The 23,045-nt window shown below is 42.3% G+C and overlaps 1 protein-coding gene across 1 annotated transcript in view; it reads right to left on the minus strand.

Annotated features, from left to right (window-relative positions):
* LOC139371219 (succinate--CoA ligase [GDP-forming] subunit beta, mitochondrial-like) overlaps positions 1-23,045 on the minus strand; it is a 126,544-nt gene that overhangs the window by 61,921 nt on the left and 41,578 nt on the right. The window contains exons 3-9 of the mRNA XM_071111422.1: positions 18,504-18,603; positions 17,427-17,517; positions 15,426-15,578; positions 14,683-14,772; positions 10,636-10,732; positions 5,793-5,954; positions 4,446-4,588 (exon numbers count right to left, since the gene is read on the minus strand). Of these exons, the coding sequence (XP_070967523.1) occupies positions 4,446-4,588; positions 5,793-5,954; positions 10,636-10,732; positions 14,683-14,772; positions 15,426-15,578; positions 17,427-17,517; positions 18,504-18,603 (836 nt within the window). The remainder of the gene's footprint in view (positions 1-4,445; positions 4,589-5,792; positions 5,955-10,635; positions 10,733-14,682; positions 14,773-15,425; positions 15,579-17,426; positions 17,518-18,503; positions 18,604-23,045) is intronic.

The raw sequence follows: 23,045 nt of genomic DNA on the forward strand, positions 1-23,045 counted from the left end.
TTTTTGCAAATCCCAACTTTCCCCAGGGACACCCTCGTGTGGGGTCATGGCCAGGGTCAGCCATTATCAACGGCAACCCTGGAGCAATTAGGGTTACGTGGATTGCTCAAGGGCAGAGACAGATTTTTCACCTTGTCGGTTCGGGGATTAGGACTAGCAACCTTTCTTTATTGACCCAACACTAACATCTAGGCTAGGCTACCTGCCACCCTGTAACCATTAGAATCAGGTGCGTGGATCAGGGTTGTAGAGCGACTGAGATATACTATGTGTAACCATTAGAATCAGGTGCGTGGATCAGGGTTGTTGAGCGACTGAGATATACTATGTGTAACCATTAGAATCAGGTGCGTGGATTAGGGTTGTTGAGCGACTGAGATATACTATGTGTAACCATTAGAATCAGGTGCGTGGATCAGGGTTGTAGAGCGACTGAGATATACTATGTGTAACCATTAGAATCAGGTGTGTGGATCAGGGTTGTAGAGCGACTGAGATATACTATGTGTAACCATTAGAATCAGGTGCGTGGATCAGGGTTGTAGAGCGACTGAGATATACTATGTGTAACCATTAGAATCAGGTGCGTGGATCAGGGTTGTAGAGCGACTGAGATATACTATGTGTAACCATTAGAATCAGGTGCGTGGATTAGGGTTGTAGAGCGACTGAGATATACTGTGTAACCATTAGAATCAGGTGTGTGGATCAGGGTTGTAGAGCGACTGAGATATACTCTGTGTAACCATTAGAATCAGGTGCGTGGATCAGGGTTGTAGAACGACTGAGATATACTATGTGTAACCATTAGAATCAGGTGTGTGGATCAGGGTTGTAGAGCGACTGAGATATACTATGTGTAACCATTAGAATCAGGTGCGTGGATCAGGGTTGTAGAGCGACTGAGATGTACTATGTGTAACCATTTGAATCAGGTGTGTGGATCAGGGTTGTAGAGCGACTGAGATATACTATGTGTAACCATTAGAATCAGGTGTGTGGATCAGGGTTGTAGAGCGACTGAGATATACTATGTGTAACCATATGAACTGTTAGCGGCTATATGGAACCTAGCAGCTGAAATAAGGCTGTCAAAATGATACACCAATGAGGGTCAGAGAACACAAGAAAATATTCACTTATGCAGAAATGCATCAGCTTCCCTAGAGACATACTGTAGTAGGCTGTAGTAAGTGTATAATACTTTTCAATTCCACAGTAACAAAATAATACAGATTTTTCACTGTAAAATGTATGTCAACTGATGAGAGATGGCACCAACGGCATAAACCGTCATTCTGTTACCAAACTTTGCATCTGCATTGTTCTTTAATTAAACATGTTTTAGTAAAATGTTCATTGATATTTGTTTGGCATACCTTTTAAAGAGAAAAATCTGAGTCTCAGCATCACTCTGTTACCGTGGAATCGCCTTACTGCTGAACTAGTGAAAATGTGTATACAGCTAGTTCTGTCACTGTTAGGCATCTCACCCTACACCAAAACTTGAGGAAACTGTTGGGTGTCAAGTACGAGGCTTTTGAGTTGATGTATTTAATATGGCAAAATAAACACTCCACTCCTGATTAACATTTCATGGAAAAGTTAGAATGAGTGAACATCTTCAATCCCAAAGCAAATAAAAAAATGAAAAATTCAGTTGTAAGCATGAATGTTGAGTCTGTCATGACAAGTATGCTTTCAAGTACCTGATTCAGTATAATGGACACATTTCAAACACTTAACAAAATATGTGCATCCTTAGCATTGCAAGCTATTGATTCTCACTCAATAGCCTCTCTCTGCCCCAAGTTGTTTACAGTCTAGGCCTAAATGGAACTGAGTTGTAGGAAATCTTAGTACTTAAAAGTTTGGAAATTCTGAAAAGAAAAATGCAAAATAGGATTTTCATCATGCAGGAATCTAATAATTAACATTCTCTCCACAGATCTGACGAGTCTCCAAATCCCTGTATGAAATGCAAATGTCAGTACACAGAGTAATATCAATCCTCTCTGTGTCTCTGTCTCGTCTCTATACTGCTGGAGGAGGGACAGGTACTGCCTTTACTCTGGGGTTTCGGCTTTGCATTGAAGACAGAATAAAGAGAAAACGACTCCCTATGCAAGAATAATTGGGAAGTGTAATGCAGTCTTTAAAAGCTGTCTCGTTTTCCCCCGCAAATTCATCTCTATTATGACCTGGTTTGACATCATAATGGATTAATTTGATCACACTGCCTCAGAGGAGTGAGAAACACTTCTACCACTGTTTTCTCTCCTGTTATTCTATTCTATTTTTACGACACATTGATGAATTCATGCAGGGCCCAACATTATAAATACACTGTGGATATCTGAATGGGACAATACATCAGCTGGAGTGTTTTGCTTGCACCTCTTTAAAATTCATCTCTGGTATGTGTGTGTGACTGGAGCCCTCAGAACCAAAAGGCAGAACTAGGCTAGGGTCTGATTTAGCCTATAGCTACAAAGGAAATAGTCAACTATTGAAGTTGCTACATGAAACTGAAGTGAAGCAAAGTCATGTTATTCAAGTGACTTGTGTATTGCAATGAGTATCATGCCAGATTTATGCATATTTATGAAGAAATGCCACATCATGTCTATATGCCCTTTGTTCTCAATGTCCTTCATCTTTGACGTATTAAAGACATGTGTGGTAAACTGGCCTCTTCAACAATGGATAGGAGGAACCGTCTTTACCACTGTTCTATGACATCTGCAGACAACTATACTGTCAAATAGACTGGGAGAAAAACAATAAAGTCAAGTCATGGCAAACAGGGAATTAGTGCTGTGATGAGTGTCAACACAACCAGCACTGCGGCATAGTTATAAGCCTCCAACTGTTTGCTGCAGAACTATTGGTAATCTGATCATTTAGGATTCCACAGTCATAAAGAGGTGCCAGTGCCACATCTTTCCCTCTGAGGTTCCGGCCATTAATTCCACCAGGGATGTACAGTAATGGGTTTGCGTTCTGCATTGGGAGAAGACTGACGGCAGTCATTAAAAGGCTTGTTTCATTGTGGCTGCGGAGCCGCAATTCATCACAACAGTCAATAATACCATGGCATTATATTTAGGAGATGATCTCTAAAACCACATCGCTGAGAGAAACATCGCTGTTGGTGCCAAACCCGCTAATGAATGTTGTGTCTTTGTTACAAAGGTGGACTTGTGTCTAACCAACTAGATAAAGCCTTCAAACCTCTTAAGGATGGGACCCTTTTTTTCAATTTTCGCCAAAAATGACATACCCAAACATAACTGCCTGTAGCTCAGGACCTGAAGCAAGGATATGCATATTATTGATACCATTTGAAAGGTGTGTGAAATTAATGTAGGATAATATAATACATTAGATCGGGTAAAAAAGATAATACGAAAAAAAAATAAGTTATTTTTCTTTTTCATTATCTTTGAAATGCAAGAGAAATCCCATAATACAATATTGCAGTTTAGGCGCAATTTAGATTTTGGACACTAGATGGCAGCAGTGTGTGCGCAAAATTATAGATCGATCCAGTGAAGCATTGCACATACTGTGCCATATTGGTCAATTGATACATTTTCAAATACTTAACTATAGAGAAAATACCAAATGTATATGGTAATACAAAATTTAAGTTTCACACATCTTGACGGCCGGGATAGGGGGGTGTGGAGCCAGAGGCAGCAGGGGTTCAAACTGTAGAACCCAGTTCCTACATTTTAATATAAACATTTATTTTATTTAAAAAAAATGATGCTACATTTTATCTCTGGGACCCTCAGAGATAAATCAGAGCAAGATTACTGAATGTAAGTACATTATTTACCTTCAGAGGTGAATGTATCAAACCAGTTGCCGTGATAAAAGTTTTGTTGTTGTGCACTCTCTTCAAACAATAGCATGGTATTTTTTCACTGTAATAGCTACTATAAATTGGACAGTACAGTTAGATTAACAATAAGTTAAGCTTTCTGCCCATATAAAGACATGTCTATGTCCTGGAAAGTTTGCTGTTACTTAAAACTTCAATCCGGTCACATTGGCGTTGGTCATGATCAACCGTCCCGGTATAGGGACACTGATCCCGTAGAGGTAAGGAGCTTTGACAGGACTCATGGTTAAACAACCACACACACAAAGGAAGTAGCAACAGAGATGTACAGAATCGCTTGGGTAAAGTGTTGAGCAGCTGACAAACTGGGAATTCAACAGGTTCTTGGAACAGTGTGTTGGCTCTCTGAGAGCAACTGACAATTTGGTATGGAACTAGCTACGGTAGCATTGTGAATAAGCTTTGTTTTCGGTCTTTAGGTGGTATACCTCCTCTCCCCAGCACTGTTATATAAAGTGTGGTCCTACATCTTTTGGTAGTTTGAAGCTTGAAGTGTGGTCCTATCTTAGAGCAGTTTGAAGGATAAAACCCCTACCTTGGGGTCGGCAGTGAGCAGTTTGAAGGCCTCGTAAACCTGTTTCTCCTTCACTCCTCCTCCCAGGTCTAGGAAGTTGGCCGGTTTCCCTCCATGGAGGTCGATGATGTCACACGTGGCCATAGCCAAACCAGCCCCATTCACTGTAATGGCAGGTCAAAGGTGAAATTAAACCACAAAGAAAGGTGTTACTGGTCTCAGAAAACAGAGAAGGGCCTTTAAAGTCCAGAGCATCCCTTCAAAATAGTTGCTGTGCTAATCGCAAAGTTAGATGACAATCGACGACACCGGAACTCTTATAATAGTTTTTCCCCCCATACTCCAATGAAGTTAGATTTCCCACATTAATCAAAATGATGTTGAGAATTCAAACATAAACCCTTGAGAGAAAACTGTGACATTGAAAAGTAGTTGGGATTTAATTACAATAAACATTACCTAATACAATCATTAAAACAAAAACATAAGAGTGCACAGTGAAATAAATGAGTAAATGATCTAATGAAGAAGGAATAACAAATCATCTTTAGAGAATTTAAAGCTTTAAGAGGTCAACTGTTAAAACTCGTCTAATGAGGATATTTAACACTTCAAGAAGTTGAGAAGCGGAGGGAAACGTGATTACGGCAACACTCTTGACTTCAGAAAGCAAGTGTTGATTAAAAGAAGTTCTGTCGCACTAGTGTTGGCCCGTATTATCAGGCAGCTTAATGAGAGCATCCCTATCCCGCTGGGTTGCTTGGTGCTGTGTTGCCAGGGAGCCAAGTGATTCAGCCGCTTCCTGCTGAAGCCAACACGCCTCTCTATAAATGTCTTACCTCATTTGGGTTATCAGCGCTAAGCCTGCATCCTGGCAAGCGCCCCTACAGAAGTCTCAATAAAAGGAAACTGGTTTTAACAGCTGTCACTTTGGTGGGTTACAGAGCTTTTAAGGAGCCCATCAGCTCTGAGCTGTTGTCCTGTAGGAAAGACTGGGCACGGGAAAGAGTCACTAACCGTGATCTTACTGCCACAGCGTTTATGAGGCTGCAGGGCAACCAGGATATACTCCCTAGCAGCCCAGAATTACACTATAAAGATTTGATTTATGACAGGGGAGACCTATAATGAGAATGCTAACAATCCAGCTCACTGGAGACTTTTTATTATTATGGCTAATTAGAAAGAATTGGTTACAGCGTCCTCCTTCTGGAGTCGTTAGAAAGCTGGTTGTTAATTTGGACTGGAGAGGAGCCCAGTCAGCCCAGTCAAAAAAAAACTCCATTCCAGTTGGTGTGGGTTAGCCATGGCTAAATGCATAGAACATGCATGTGTGTGGACAGTGGAGAGCCATAAACCAGAACTCACCAAAGCAGGCAATGTTTCCATCCAAGCCAATGTACTTGAGGTCCCATTTGGCTGCCTCTGTCTCTGTGGGATCGCTCTCTGACATGTCGCCCATGGCAAAGACGGCTTTTTGACGGAACTCTGCGTTATCGTCAAAGCTGATCTTGGCATCAAAGCACACCACTGAAAGAAGGGAGCGAGAAAGAGGAGAGAAAGAGACAAACATAAATAGGAAGACAAATAGATGAGGATATGAAATGGAAATGTAATTAACATTTCTTACAAACTCAATAAAAAATATTAAATAAAATGTGTCAAGTGACCTCATCCTATTATACTTAATTACTTCAGTATTCGTAATGGTGAAGCTCATGTTTATGTATTGGACAGTGCCTCTAAGGGAGAATATATTATTTTTACACTTCACAAGGTGCAGTTCAAAGAAACTGTAAGCTAAATGTTAACTGCAAGCAAAGTATTTACTTCAGATTTTCATTAAGGGTTGATTATCAGTGGAGCTACTTCAGGTTTCTTAGCATTGCAGGGCTGAAATCCTGAGGTGTGCTCCTTGTGGATTTGTACTTTGTAAGGCCCACTATATACCATAACCATTTACACAAGGGTGATTGGAGCCTTCATCTATCAACACTCTATAAAAGCCCGGAGGACAAATGACAGTAGTGGGACACGGGATCCCCATGGAACCAACGGTAAATTCACTATGTAATGGCTCATCTCTGAAATACTACCTTGGCTGAAGCTCCCAAGAGTAATAAAGGTGATGTGACACACACACACACAGCCCACACAAACAGACAGCCCCACCCCCACACACAGTCACACCCACTAGGGGAACCAAAATAAATGGGAAACAAACTTCAACAGCAGCTAAGTGGAGTCTCCTGGATCTGCTGTATGTGACCAACTTCAGTACAACAGTGTTCATTTTGACATTCTTTTCTGTCTAGTCTTAGTCATTATAGTCATTTGAATAATGATTTAGTCTAGTTGTCAAAATGGCACAAACAGTGGGCCCTTTTAGTCACATCACATTTGTATTGCTTCATTAACCTATAGTAAACAATCACTGACTTCCATGTGCACAAACATACATAGCCTACCAACATATTTTTCTGCATAGCATCCTATTCTCTTCCCAAAAGCAGAAAAATGACAAACATGCATAACAATAATATTATATAAGAATTATCTGGCCTAATTCAGCCTACATAGAAGATGCACATGACATACAAAACAAACAGACACACACAAATGCAGCGAGACAGAGACCAAGAGAGAAATACACATTTGTTCTACATAGCATATTTCTATCTGAACATTCCAAAACATTGTGTCCTTTTGAAACATCTGGCTCATTGTTCTACCTGTGGCTACGCCTTGTTCTATCTGTGGATACACCACTGAACACAAATATAAATTCAACATGTAAAGTGTTGGTCCCATGTTTCATGAGCTGAAATAAAAGATGCCAGAAATATTCCATAAGCACAAAAAGTTTCTCTCAAATGGTGTACACACATTTGTTTACATCCCTGTTAGTAAGTATTTCTCCTTTACCAAGATAAGTCCACCTGACAGGTGTGGAATATTAAGAAGCTGATTAAATAACATGACCATTACACAAGTGCATCTTGTGCTGGGGACCGTTTTTTTGTTTCACAACACAATGCCATAGATGTCTCACGTTTTGAGGGAGCATGCAATTGGAATGCTGACTGCAGGAATATCCACCAGAGCTGTTGCCACATAATTTAATGTTATTTCTCTACCAAAAGCCACCTCCAACATTTTAAAGATGGTGGCAGTGTGTCCAACCAGCCTCCCAACCGCAGACCACATGTAACCACGGTAGCCCAGGACCTCCACATCAGTCTTCTTCACCTGCAGGTTCGTTTGAGACCAGCCACCCCTAGACAGCTGATGAAACTGTGGGTTTTCACAACCAAAGAATTTCTGAACAAACTGTTCGACGTCCTCGCCAGGGTCTTGACTTGACTGCAGTTCGACGGCATAACAGACTTCAGTGGGCAAATGCTTACCTTCGATGGCCACTGGCACGCTGGAGAAGTGTGCTCAGATAGTGTGTATGGTGTCATGTGGTCGAGCGGTTTGCTGATGTCAATTGTGAACAGAGTACCCCATGGTGGTGGTGGGGTTATGATATAGGCAAGCATAAGCTACAGCCAACAAACACAATTGTATTTTATTGACAGGAATTTGAATGCACAGAGATCCCGTGACGATATCCTGAGGCCCATTGTCGTGCTATTCATCTGCCACCATCACCTCACGCTTCAGCAAGATAATGCACTGCTCCATGTCGCAAGGATCTGTACACAATACCTGGAAGCTGAACATGTCCCAGTTCTTCCATGGCCTGAATACTCACCAGACATGTCACCCATTAAGCATGTTTGGAATGCTCTGGATTGAGATGTACAACAGACTTTTCCAGTTCCTGCCAATATCCAGAAACTTTGCACAGCTACTGAAGTGGTGTGGGACAACATTCTGTAGGCCACAATCAACTCTATGAGAAGATGTGTCGTGCTGCATGAGGCAAATGGTGGTCATACCAGATACTGACTGGTTTTCTGATCCATGCCCCTACCTTTTATTTAAGGTATCTGTTATCTGTTTAAGGTATATATTATTTAAGGTATCTGACCAACAGATGAATATCTGTATTCACAGGCATGTGAAATCCATAGATTAGGGCCTAATGTATGTACTTCAAGTGACTGATTTCCTTAAATGAACTGTAACTCAGTAAAATCGTAGAAAATGTTACATGTTGCGTATTTATTTTTGCTCAGTGTAAAATCTGTTACGAACAGAATGGACAAAGTTTTGTAGACTTTACCCTTTGCCAAAGTTTTACAAAATTGCATTATTGCATACACGCACTTCACAGAATAGGATTCAAAGATTCTCACGGACAGATGAAACGGCAAGAATCTGTCCAGGCTCATGTAAAATGATGTGATTCCCAGCAGCAGTAATTCCTGGTTTTGGGTTTTCGTCTTGGGCGAAGGGTTTGGCCAAGAGTTTCCGTTTGCCAGGAAGGAGATTTCTCTTCCTTCCTTTGCATGAAGGTATTCACAATTGTTAATGTAATTCCCCCAGAAGTAAAACAGGAAATTACACATTTTCACAATATTATTTTACTTCTGGGTACCCGAGATTAGGCATTCCCTAACGGATATATGCAAATACATGCCAGAACGCGCCAATAGGATCTCGCTAGCTCGTGCTTGGCTCTGCCCACCTCCTTGCTTGTTCTCTACCATTGGAAATAACTGGCTGTGGTTAATCTTGGCTTAGTTGTAAAAAATATTTGGTGCAGCCTAAACAAATTACTAACAGGAAGGTCCGCAAGTAGCCTAGTTTTAGAATGGCCCACGATGCACGTAAGAAAAACAAACAATGTAGTGCCAGTATTATGGGACATGTCTTTTGAACGGTAGCCTAAGGGCTAGAATTAAAACGTTTTCTCTGAAGAAAAGAGGGAGTCTAGAATATAGAACCTGTATATGAAATGCAGTGGGAAAAGTAGGAGAGTTGAGCAAGACTACAAATTTAAAGACAGCCTACTTTTCTATAGCCTACTCAAGGGTGAGAAAAACCTAGCTAGACTGTTGTCTTACTATTCAACTCAATTCTGCTACTGTTTTTAATTTCGAAAAAGCAACTTATGTTTCTTAACCAGACAAAGGGTAGCTAACTAGATGGCTAGTGACTGGTTAGCTAAGGTGAAGCGAGAGAGTCGCATGCGATATGTATAATCAGAGGCAGAGCCGTGGCGGAACCTGTCTGCCCACACTCATTTCTTGCTCCCTTGCAGCCCACCACCTGATGTAGGCTGTGTTTGCCGGGTGTGACTTGTCCTTCCCACTTAACGAAACTGCGCTGCGCATCTGTGCTGCTAATATTAATTGTGCTTATCACTGAAAAGCTCTCAATCTCTCCAAAAACTCTTGCTCAGTCCACTTACTAGTCAATTTTTTTGTCACAGAGTTAATTTTGGCTCGTTTCAGTCAACTTTAGTTTAGTGTCTATTTAGTAAGTTATAGTCTCATCAATTGTCCCTGAAAAATAAGTGTTTGACAAATATTTTAGTCACTATTTTTGTTCACGAAATTAACACTGTAGCACATTTTCAGAGATGAACAGTAATTTAGTTTTACCGTCCCTCTGGTGATGAGCGTTCAGTTACACTGAAATGAAAGTCAAAAAAATAGACCAAAATGGAAAAGACATGCAGTAACTTTCTGCCTACAGTGATGTTCTTCAGTACTGTGGTTTGTTGTTCAAACTCGACTGAAAAACAGACATCTATGGTACTTGATTCCCTTCCCTCGTTGAATATGTACAAAATGAAGAACAAGTTGATCTACTTTCAATGTGAGTCTACAGAAACACTGCTTCTGCCTTGCTAGTACAGCTTGGTTGTACACAACAAATTAATAGACCTCTCATCAATATTCATAAGCAATTATTATACTAAGCTACAATATGTTATTTTCTTGTCACTCTCTGATGAACCAGACCTATAACAAGAACTTGTTTCATAACAATGCATCAAAAGTTGTGGAGAAGCAGACTTGTGTCATCTATCAGTTTATCTGTGAGTTTAACTCAAGAGGCAATTAGTTCTGGATTTAATTCAGGATAGTGTTATGCTACAATATACAGTATACCTAAAATCCCATAATACACTCCCATGGTGAGAGAGCAAATGAGAGAGAAAAAGAGAGGGAGAGAGAACAAACACAGACAGACCCAGATAAAAATAACTTCTGATATGTAGATACCAAAAAGAGGAAGAAAAAAAGAGTCGTACCTTGTCCTTCGGGAGTCTCTCCGAGAGGATTGACTTCAACTTGAGTGGCGTCGACTTTCAGGAACAGATCATAGAGCCTCATAATCTGATCTGCAGCCTGTTAGTTCCACAGAGGACAGTAATTACCCAACAATATGCCTCTGAACAGCAGACACGCCAAGGCCACTCAGTACCACGCACACACTTAATAAAACATGGCAAATCACCTTTTAAGCACACGTAAAAAGGTGATTTTGTCATGTTTTACTGAGTGAGTGCGTGGTACGCAGTTGAAGTCAGAAGTTTACATACACTTAGGTTGGAGTCATTAAAACTTGTTTTTCATACACTCCACAACTTGTTTGTGAACAAACTATAGTTTTGGCAAGTCGGTTAGGACAACTACTTTGTGCATGACAAGTAATAAACAATTGTTTACTGACAGATTATTTCACTTATAATTCACTGTATCACAATTCCAGTGGGTCAGAAGTTTACATACACTAAGTTGACTGTGCCTTTAAACAGCTTAGAACATTCCAGAAAATGATGTCATGGCTTTAGAAGCTTCTGATAAGATAATTCAAATCAAATCAAAGTTTGTGTCAAAGGCGGCGAATACAACAGGTGTAGACCTTACAGTGAAATGCTTACTTACAGGCTCTAACCAATAGTGCAAAAGGGTATTAGGTGAACAAGAGGTAGGGTAAAGAAATAAAAACAACAGTAAAAAGACAGGCTATATACAGTTGCGAGGCTATATACAGTTGCGAGGCTATATACAGTAGCGAGGCTACATACAGACACCGGTTAGTCAGGCTGATTGAGGCAGTATGTACATGTAGATATGGTTAAAGTGACTATGCATATATGATGAACAAAGAGTAGCAGCAGCGTAAAAAGAGGGGTTGGAGGGGGGGGAGGGCACAATGCAAATAGTCCAGGTAGCCGTACCAGGCAGTGATGCAACCAGTCAGGAGGATGCCCTCGATGTTGCAGCTGTAGAACCTTTTGAGGATCTCAGGACCCATGCCAAATCTTTTTAGTTTCCTGGGGGGGAATAGGCTTTGTCGTGCCTTCTTCACAACTGTCTTGGTGTGTTTGGACCATTCTAGTTTGTTGTTGATGTGGACACCAAGGAACTTGAAGCTGACAACCTGCTCCACTACAGCCCCGTCAATGAGAATGGGGGCGTGCTCGGTCCTCCTTTTCCTGTAGTCCACAATCATCTTCTTAGTCTTGGTTACATTGAGGGATAGGTTGTTATTCTGGCACCACTCGGCAAGGTCTCTGACCTCCCTATAGGCTGTTTTGTCATTGTCTGTGATCAGGCCTACCACTGTTGTGTCGTCTGCAAACGTAATGATGGCGTTGGAGTCGTGTCTGGCCATGCAGTCGTGGGTGATCAGGCAGTACAGGAGGGGGCTGAGCACGCACCCCTGGGGATTTCCAGTGTTGAGGATCAGAGTGGCAGATGTGTTGCTACCTACCCTCACCAGCTAGGGGTGGCCTGTCAGGAAGTCCAGGATCCAGTTGCAGAGGGAGGTGTTTAGTCCCAGGATCCTTAGCTTAGTGATGAGCTTTGAGGGTACTATGGTGTTGAACACTGATCTGTAGTTAATGAAAAGCATTCTCACATAAGTGTTCCTTTTGTCCAGGTGGGAAAGGGCAGTGTGGAGTGCAAGAGATTGTTTCATCTGTGGATCTGTTTGGGCGGTATGCAAATTGGAGTGGGTCTAGGGTTTCTGGGATAATGGTGTTGATGTAAGCCATTACCAACCTTTCAAAGCACTTCATGGTTACGGGCGTGAGTGCTACGGGTCTGTCGTAATTTAGGCAGGTTGCCTTTGTGTTCTTGGGCACAGGGACTATGGTGGTCTGCTTGAAACATGTTGGTATTACAGACTCAATCAGGGACATGTTGAAAATGTCAGTGAAGACACTTACCAGTTGGTCAGCACATGCCCGGAGCACACGTCCTGGTAATCCATCTGGCCTCGCAGCCTTGTGTATGTTGACTTGTTTAAAGGTCTTACTCACGTTGGCTGCGTGATCACACAGTCATCCGGAACAGCTGATGCTCTCATGCATGCCACAGTGTTGCTTGCCTCGAAGCGAGCATAGAAGTGATTTAGCTCGTCTGGTAGGCTTGTGTCACTGGGCAGCTCATGGCTGTGCTCCCTTTGTAGTCTGTAATAGTTTGCAAGCTCTGCCACATAAGACGAGTGTCAGAGCCGGTGTAGTATGAAATCTTAGCCCTGTATTGGGGGTGGAAACATCATGCTTTGGGGCTGTTTTTCTGCAAAGGGACCAGGACGACTGATCCGTGTAAAGGAAAGAATGAATGGGGCCATGTATCGTGAGATTTTGAGTGAAAACCTCCTTCCATCAGCAAGGGCATTGAAGATGAAACATGGCTGGGTCTTACAGCATGACAATGATCCCAAACACACCGCCCGAGCAACAAAGGAGTGGGTTCGTAAGAAGCAGGTCCTGGAGTGGCCTAGCCAGTCTCCAGATCTCAATCCCATAGAAAATCTTTGGAGGGAGTTGAAAGTCCGTGTTGCCCAGCAACAGCCCCAAAACATCACTGCTCTAGAGGAGATCTCCATGGAGGAATGGGCCAAAATACCAGCAACCGTGTGTGAAAACCGTGTGAAGACTTACAGAAAATGTTTGACCTCTGTCATTGCCAACTAAGGGTATATAACAAAGTATTGAGATAAACTTTTGTTATTGACCAAATACTTATTTTCCACCATAATTTGCAAATAAATTCATAAAAAATCCTACAATGTGATTTTCTGGATTTTTTTTCTTCCATTTTGTCTGTCATAGTTGAAGTGTACCTATGATTACAGGCCTCTCTCATCTTTTTAAGTGGGAGAACTTGCACAATTGGTGGCTGACTAAATACTTTTTTGCCCCACTATATACACATATCATAGTATTATGCATGCTATATAATTGAATGCATGACTAAGCCTAATTAAAAAAGTAATTAAACTACTATAATACAGCCTTTGTGTACATATTAATGCATTAGCTCTGAATGAGAGTTGCAATGTGTCTATTGTGCCACTTTATCCTAAAATGAGCAGTATTACTATTAGAGTGGCTGTCATTGGAAGGAATCCTCTTTTCAAAGAATCAGGGTTTGAACTGATGTCTCTGTCTGTCCCTGGAACCGAGCTGCTCTTTTGATGATGAAAACAGCCTGACAGAAAACATTGTAAGCACTGCTCTCTGCCACACACTCACAGACAGACACACACAATCACACACTTTGTCACCAAGACTCTTCAAAGCAGCCAAGATATTTAACCATACATTTAATTCCACACCCAGAATTACTGTAATTAGCAGTGAATCGAAAAGACTGTGGCAACTAATGTGCTTTAAAAGACACAGTTGGAAGTATGTAGCGAATTGTTTTCATTTCTGGATTGAATTCAGGATAGTGTTATGCTACAAACTCAATGTCAAGACAGGCTCGTATTACACAGGGTGTACCTCTCAGACAATTGTGTATGTTCATTTCATGTATACCTTTTCTGCATTTTAACATTCTGAAAGAATCCAATTCTTTAAGTTGATGTGCTCATAGATAGGAATAGAAATTAGCAATATGATGCTACAAGACAATTGGGTCTAAAAGGAACTGGAGAAGAACTTTTAATATCACATTTGAATTTTGGGGTTTGTCTTTTTGTGTGTCTCTCTGACCCGGTTTACAATGACCAGAATTGGCTTCATCAGCAACGTCTGTTCATGATTTTGGGAGGACTCCCCCTAATATCGGTAAACAAGCACAAGCATTTCGCTGCACCTATTATACCTGCTGTTACCTGTGTACGTGATGAATGCAATTTGATCTTATAAAGCTTTGTCTGTTGTTCAAGGACGTTATGGGGATCTATGAACCTTGTAATTCAGCAAGAGCCCAGTAGACAGGCAGTGTCCTATCTGGTTTTATCAGCTCTGAGTTCAGTATTGTGGGTCTTTGGTGTGTGTACGCGACTCTGCTTCTCTGCACTGCGGCTCAGAGAGCTTTGTCGGGCCTATTACCTGTCTTTCCAGAGGTCCTTTGAAACCCAAATTAGCTGCCATGCGGAGCGCCTGGTCATCTCGCACGCCCTCGAAAATATCTATAACTTCCTGTGGTACGCGAGAGCAGAAGAGAAAGAGAAAGCAGAGAGAATGGAGACTCAAACACTGGATGGTCATATGACAAAGTGGATGTTCACATTAAATCACAATATGCAATTAAGTGGTGGAAACCTGCCAGTAGTGAGGAAAGGAGAACCGGGCCTGAAACAATGGCTTTATAATTATCAGGCACTTGTAGAGATGAGATTCTAACATAGAGAAGGGATCTCTCCATCAAGGGATTCATTGTGCCAATCAGAGAAAGAGAGAAAGAGAGAGAGAAAGAGAGAGAAAGAGAGAGAAAGAGAAAGAGAGAAAGAGAGAGAGAAAGAGAGAAAGATAGAGAAAGAGAAAGAGAGAGAAAGAGAGAGAGAAAGAGAGAAAGAGAGAGAAAGAGAAAGAGAGAGAAAGAGAGAGAGAAAGAGAGAGAAAAAGAGAGAGAAAAAAAGAGAGAGAAAGAGAGAGAAAAAAAAGAGAGAGAGAGAGAGAGAGAGAGCACATGATGTGACAGAAGAACAGGGATACCAGGGATGTCTGTACAGTAGTTTATGCAAAGAGATGTTAAGCTATTGGATCACAAGTACAGTGAATGGTGAGAGGTTTCTTGTCAACATCTTTAGTCATTTGTAACATATGCTGTTGCAGAGCTCACAGTACTGTACCTTAAAGATGAGTTCTGGGGATTTGTCGGCAACCTCCTCTATGTCCATCCCACCCTGAGGACTGCCCACCATGACGGGGCCGTTGCAGGCCCGGTCCATCAGGATGGCAAAGTAGGTCTCTCTGGTGATGTCCAGGGCTTCAGCCACCATCACCTGGTCAGTATGGAGAGAATCAGTCTACTACCTTCACATCACAGACTGGCCTCAGAAACAGCAGATCATATTATTACAACCCAGAGAACCTATGGGTCTAAATCTAGGCTATACTGGGAATGAAGCACACTGCTGGGAGATGGAGACAAGAGAGAGATTGATGGCAAGACAGAGGGATAGAGATGAGTTGTTTGTTTGTTATCAGCTCCCTGGGCCTAACTTGACATAGTTTATTTGGACAGCGTGAGGACGATTCTTCTCCATGTCCCATGAAAACAGGCAATAACACAGTCTTTCTCTATCTGCTTAAAGTCTTGATCTATTTTACACACTACTACCACCCTCTCCTGGTCTTTCTCTCAATCGAACTGGCTCTCTGTGCCCCTCTCTCCATCTACTATGCTCTCCTCCTCCTCTTCTATCACTTCCTGCCCCTCTCCCCACCCCTGGTCTGTCCTGCCAATAGAGATAACGCTCTGTGTCTGGAGAGGATGGCTGCAGTATAGTGAAGTGAAGGGGACGTGTTACAATGGCAGGCTGACAGCTCACTCCTGGTTTTCATTCAGGGAAACAGAGCTTGACAATATAATTACAGCCTGTTAAAGGGGGCTATGTTAAGAGGCCTGGGTTCTGTTCAATCGCTGCAGCTCTCTGGCTACTTTATTACTTTGATCCCAGGCCTAATCTAAACTGAGATGGGCTTTGAGAGGGGCCTGCGACTATAGCCACTAACAGCAGGTAGCATCATATCTCCCTTGTCTGTGAATGTCTGCACGTTTCGGGAAATTAATCTAGTGTGTACTGGTTTTTGTGTGTGATACATGACACATGGCTGCATATAGGTCCCCCTGGGGTCATTTATCATGATACATTTCTTCAATGAATAAATGTTATATTCCTATATGCTTAGTTTACAAAATAAAACTATCAGAAATGGTGTCGTCATTCATCTAACAGATGACATGCTATGGATAGATAGTGCAGCTAATGTTTCCATATGAAATGACATCTCACAACAATGCTTTCACAGATTGTGTTTATATTTCTGTCTTTCCCCTCAGCCCTGGTGTTGTGGTAGTGAACTGCCTTCCCCGCCAGCTCTTTCTATAAAAATGTGACAGTAGTTTGATACTTCTCCTAAACTTTGCAGCAGGGGCAGGAGCAGAGCGAGGTGTGTGCCTGGCTGGCAGGAATGAAAACAAGCGTTAATGGGGAGCTCTAGGCCATAATTCACTAAAGAGGCAGAGCGAGCGAGCGAGAGAGAGAGAGAGAGAGAGAGAGAGAGAGAGAGAGAGAGAGAGAGAGAGAGAGAGAGAGAGAGAGAGAGAACGAGAGAGAGAGAGAGAGAGAGAGAGAGAGAGAGACAGAGAGAGAGAGAGAGAGAGAACGAGAGAGAGAGAGAGAGAGAGAGAGAGAGAGAGAGAGAGAGAGAGAGAGGAAAAACACAAGCTACAGGCCGAGAAGGGTTCATTACCTGGAAGTGTGTTTTTGGGTGGGCTGCAGTGTGAGTGAGGAAAAAAATATTCCTGCTTGTTAGCGACACTTGGAAATGGTTGTTTACGTGACTAACACTTTGGTCTCAGAGAGGCCCTGACTCGCATGTATTATTTATCGCAGTGAACCATAACACCAAATAGCACAAACACAACAAACGACACCGGCTTCAAATGGCATGTCTCCACCAGGGACCTATCCCCAGAACTAGAGGAACAAAAAAACAATAGAAACTAATGTATTATTACCCCGATGCTTGTGCACTCATTCATTTCATGGAACTGCATTACTGAATTGAAATGACCCTGAAATGAGAAAAACAGAAAAGTTATTTGACCCCCAGCTATGACTTACCGTTTTTACTTCCACTCCTTCCTTTGGCGTCTGCTTGGTGGTCAGGCTATAGCCTAGCATCTTACTGGCCAGCTCACCCACCACAGAGGGGCTAGAGAAGAGACAGGAGTGTCTCAATTACAACTACTTCATTAATAGTGCTTTGATTACAGATAAAAACCTAGAGGACAAACATCTTCCAAAAATAGAGGACATCACCATAGCAGATAACAGAGTAATTATTTTCAGCTCCTGAGACACGTTTTCATTTCAACAAAGACATGGTTCAGCACATTTGCAGTGTGATTGTAATGTGTTCTGACAAAGCACTGCTCTTGAAAAAGTATATCCTGGTTTCGGCTGCTCTTTAAAGGAAGTGCGAGTCTCATTCCTGTACTGCTTCTTGCTCTGGTTTCTATAAAATACAAATGAAGCATGAGGTAGTGTTTTGCTTTGATAGATGTTAGGAGAGTGAACTGTGTGCACAAGTCACTGTCTGGGGAGGCTTAACTTCAGATGGTTCACTTAGAAAGGTTTCTGGTTATCCCAAATACTGAAAGGGTGACAATGATACATATGTCGTAGCCATACGTCATAAATCACAGTTCAGGCCTTATCACGCTGCTATCTTGGCTACATAATTTTTTTGCAGAGGAAACATTAATCTAGTAGCTGGCCAATGAAGATGTTGGTTGATGTGATATAAGATAGACAAACAGTAGATTATTGTTAGGGAAATCTGGCCAATATAGGCATATAACAATGTGCTAGAAGAACACAATTCGATTGAGCTCCACTGAATCAGAGCTGTATATCACAATTCCAATAACCTGATTCAGTGAGTTGCGCACAGTGCAATTTCCCAATGATAAATTCACTATTTCAAAGTTTAATTGGGAGCAGTTTTCCCTAAAGTAGCAAATGTAGCTTTTTATTGCAGGGTCCTGTGTAGGTAGCTGGAACAGAGAGAAAGCAACACTGTCTAGGAGGGAGAACTGAAGCAGTAGTTAGAGAAATAGAACAGAACCATTCTCTGAAGGGGCCATTACTCAAATCACACCTCAGTGAGTGCGGGTGGCGGATGGCAGGGCTACTCACTCTTTAGTTAAGTGCACTCCACCTTTAAGGCCACTGCTGAACACACCCTTCCCTCGTCCGCCAGCCAGTATCTGGGCCTTCAGGACTATCTCCTTGGCGTCTGAAAGAGAGAGGGATCAGAAAAAAGAGAGAAGGGCTCTGTCAGCAGGATAGAGATAGACAGCCAGGTGAGAGAGGAGAAGAGCATGAGACCTCTCCAATGGTACATCATCACAGAGCCCATTACACTTCCCCTGTCTCTGAGTAAAATGTTATCTCACCCATCACCCTGGTCTCCATTAGCTCCTGTCCTGTCTAGAGGAGAGGGGGGGATATAGGGAAAGAGGGGGCTAGGAGGAGAGGTACGTGATGGGATGAGGGGAAGGGTACTCCAGCTCACGTATGATATTCTCCCCTAGCCCTGCTAATTACAGACTAAAGCCAACTTCCCAAATACAGGGTAGAGAGGGTACCCCATTGAAAGTTGAAAGAAAGCAAATACTCCCATACAAGGTACATACATACAAACAGATTACAAAGACATAAGCTAGACACACAAACATGTATCAATCTAAACAATGCGTTAATTTGCGTCATTTGACTCTCTTTGGAGTTTCGACTGACCATTGCAATTTTATGGCATTTTAACGATGCTAACACCATATAGGCCTACCCTACTTGCCCTCTCTGTCACCTCCAAGTCCTCCTTTCTACACCCGGAGAGAGCACCTCTGGTAGAGCACTGAGCTGTCTATTCAGCTACCCACTGAACAGGCTCCCTCTATTCAAATGGTGCAACTTGATGTAATATGGTCTTGAGCGATCATTATCCTGGCAGGGAGTTCCACCATTGGCTAACAGTGGGGCAACCAGAACATGTAAAGAAAGGCACGTCGACCTTGGGCCAGGAATATAGCTCTCTTACTCTCAGTAAAGCTCCTCAAGCGGAGTGGCTCAGGCTGTACCAGTAGGAACAAGACCCCGACAAAATAGGCTCTGACAAGATGGCAGGGATTAAACCAACACTGAATTAGTGAGCTCTGTTCTGCCCTGGAATGAGGAGAGAAAGACCGAGAGAATAAAGGTGAGCACATGTAGGGGCTGTGAGTAGTCATACATTAATAAATATGTCAATTAAAAGAACTGCAAGAGCGCAAAATTAAAATTGAGTTCAAAGCAAGATGAAATGGAGTGTCCTGCGGGCATGTGCAGCAGAGGGACGGAACAGAGAAAATTAGGAAACTACTTTTGTTAAAAGAAAAGGGGGAGCCAATGAGGAAGGTGTTATTCCTTAGCCCTGACAAGAGGTGTGCTGCAAGGTGTAGAACGGACCGAGACCGGGACGTCTCTGGAAGGGGGAGAGGAGTGAGAGATGAGGACGATTAAGGTGCAGTATGGGAAGCAATGGCTAGAGAAGGAAATGGATGGAAAAAGGAGAAAATAATGATGAAGGAAATATGTAGCCTATATAGCCAGACATATGATTGGTTATTGAGAGGTATGCTGTTTCACATCGTGACCAGAATATATAAAAGGTGCCATGATAACACACCACAGCCCAAATAATTAGCCATATACAATTGATCACACAGGAAAAGAGTATCTAGATACACCTAAGAGGTGTTTAGTGGATAATATGAATCAGGAGAGATAAGGAGAGATAAGCCTCTTAACGAATGAACCGTTCTCATCAAATCACTCACTTGGAAAATTGGCCTTGATTACACATACAAAACACACCCGACCTTTACAGTGGCCTGTTAAGAATGCAAAACACCTCTCAGCCTGTTCTTTATTTCCAGTTTTTCCCCCGATAGTGTCATCATTGTAGATTCTCTGAAGCTGCCACCACCCAGGATTTTTTTTTAACTGTCAAAATGCATCGTGAAGTAATGATGCCCTCAAAGATCCCAGTGAACGGGCCACTATGTGAGCACAGAGCAGACCTTACCAATAGCATGTGTAAACCCTGGATGGCTGACAGGGTGTGCTGTATTGCAGCCGCTGCGCTGACATCTTGGTACTCCTCCTCAATTACAAAAAAAGACTTAGGAAACTATAAAAATACATTTATCAATGTCCACATTCATTCTATTATTACAGACACTTTAATGCATACTTTAAATTGTATTGTGAGTTAAATATAAAAACTAAAACAGTTTTTTTTTTTAGAGTAGTAATATGGCTGTGCCCACGACAACAACAAAATACATGTAATTTTGTCCTTGAAAACATTCAAATACTGTAGAATTCCATTCATTCCTATGGAGGACTGTTCCAACTGGGGAGTGCCAACACAGCTGACTGGGGGCTTCAAAGCCTCTCAATGGTCAATACATAGCATCATCAATCCAGAGTTTATATATATATATATATATATACACACACACACACACACACACACACACACACACACACACACACACACACACACACACGTCATTAGATATTATCCATTCATGCTCCAGACATGAAACAGCACCTAACACAGGCAGTGTTACACTTGTGTGAAGATGACGCCACTGAAGAGCATTGATGGATTTGTGCGAGTCTCTCAATAACTCACACACTCATATAGATGTTTTATTCAATGTGTCTAGTAAACTGCTTTTTAAAGGTAAATCTTTAGGGATATTTAGGGTATTTCTATATCAATGGCAGCCATTGAAGGAAACAGCTATCTATTTTAAAAAAAAGTGTTTTATTCTGTTACGGACAGTTATCTTAGGTCCAAATACAAAACAATGAAACTGTGCCTCCATGCCCCTTGTTGATAGTATTGACAGGTAGGCGCGTTAGGCTACATTTTGGGAGATGAATGTGATTTCGTTCTAACAGCATGTAGCACAAAAACAACTAAAGAACTCTGGGAGCCAGAGGTAGCACTTTGATGAATGAATACAGAGGAGTGATGACATCAGATACAGAGAGTGGTTTGGCCAGGACACCACACAACATTTAAAATGCAAAAACATGCACAACCGTGAAACGGATAATATGAATCAAATGATTCATTCTCAGAAGTATATTAGCAGTAAAAGCTAAGGTGAATAGAAAATCCCCTTAATGAAAGTGGAAGGGACAGGGTGGCATCATTCCATAACAAGCCATCTATTTCCAGTGGAACCATATAAAGTCATGGCAAATCTGAAAAGGGATATTTTCTTCTCCATGTAGTTTTTTAGGGACAGACACAGAAAATGAGATTAACATGTAACTACATCTTCAATCGCATCAGCTGTAATCTGAGTTACAAGACCGTCCTCGGGCTAACTCATTTCCCAGTAATGAACGCAAATGAACTCCCAGCCTATTTACTGATGACAGCAGTCGGCATCGAGGCTGTTACTTCTGCCTCGACAACATCTCCCCTCTCTTTGTATTTCAAACGTTCTGTCCTCCTCCTCTCTCGGCGGTCCGGAAGGATGTAGCCCAAGGGTTAGGGACGGCAGAGTTAGCGTTGTCTGATATTTAATTAAGCCATAAAAGGCTGTGCACTTGGGGACTGTATAAAGGGACAGACGCAGGCTGCAAGCCAATCTGGAGAGAACGAGATGCACTCACTGTCTGTCTGCAGGCCACGGTGAGAGGATAGGAAAAGTCAGACTAGAGACTATACCAAAGAAATGTTATAAGTTTGTAATTAAATAATAATATGGGTGATTGTTAATGGGACAATTGATGGCTACAACCATCAAACTACTGGTTGCTTTAACCATCAAGCTACTGGTTGCTTTAACCATCAAGCTACTGGTTGCTTTAACCATCAAACTACTGGTTGCTTTAACCATCAAACTACTGGTTGCTTTAACCATCAAACTACTGGTTGCTTTAACCATCAAACTACTGGTTGCTTTAACCATCAAACTAGTGGTTGCTTTAACCATCAAACTACTGGTTGCTTTAACCATCAAACTACTGGTTGCTTTAACCATCAAGCTACTGGTTGCTTTAACCATCAAACTACTGGTTGCTTTAACCATCAAGCTACTGGTTGCTTTAACCATCAAACTACTGGTTGCTTTAACCATCAAACTACTGGTTGCTTTAAAGGACAGTAAAAAAAAAAGTGCACTTTCTTAAACATCTTGTTCTATTTGTCATTATCACATCGATTTAAAATGTAGTGCGATATGGACTTTTCCACATCTCCTACCTCCAGGTCAGACTGAGCAGCCCAGCTCCAGGTCAACCCAGCACCCAGCTCCAGGTCAACCCAGCACCAAGCTCCAGGTCAACCCAGCACCCAGCTCCAGGTCAACCCAGCACCCAGCTCCAGGTCAACCCAGCACCCAGCTCCAGGTCAGACTGAGCAGCCCAGCTCCAGGTCAACCCAGCACCCAGCTCCAGGTCAGACTGAGCAGCCCAGCACCCAGCTCAGACTGAGCAGCCCAGCACCCAGCTCAGACTGAGCAGCCCAGCACCAGGTCAGACTGAGCAGCCCAGCACCCAGCTCCAGGTCAGACTGAGCAGCCCAGCACCCAGCTCCAGGTCAGACTGAGCAGCCCAGCACCCAGCTCCAGGTCAGACTGAGCAGCCCAGCTCCAGGTCAGACTGAGCAGC

This window comes from Oncorhynchus clarkii, chromosome 17 (genome assembly GCF_045791955.1).
Source record: "Oncorhynchus clarkii lewisi isolate Uvic-CL-2024 chromosome 17, UVic_Ocla_1.0, whole genome shotgun sequence".
NCBI lineage: Eukaryota > Metazoa > Chordata > Actinopteri > Salmoniformes > Salmonidae > Oncorhynchus > Oncorhynchus clarkii.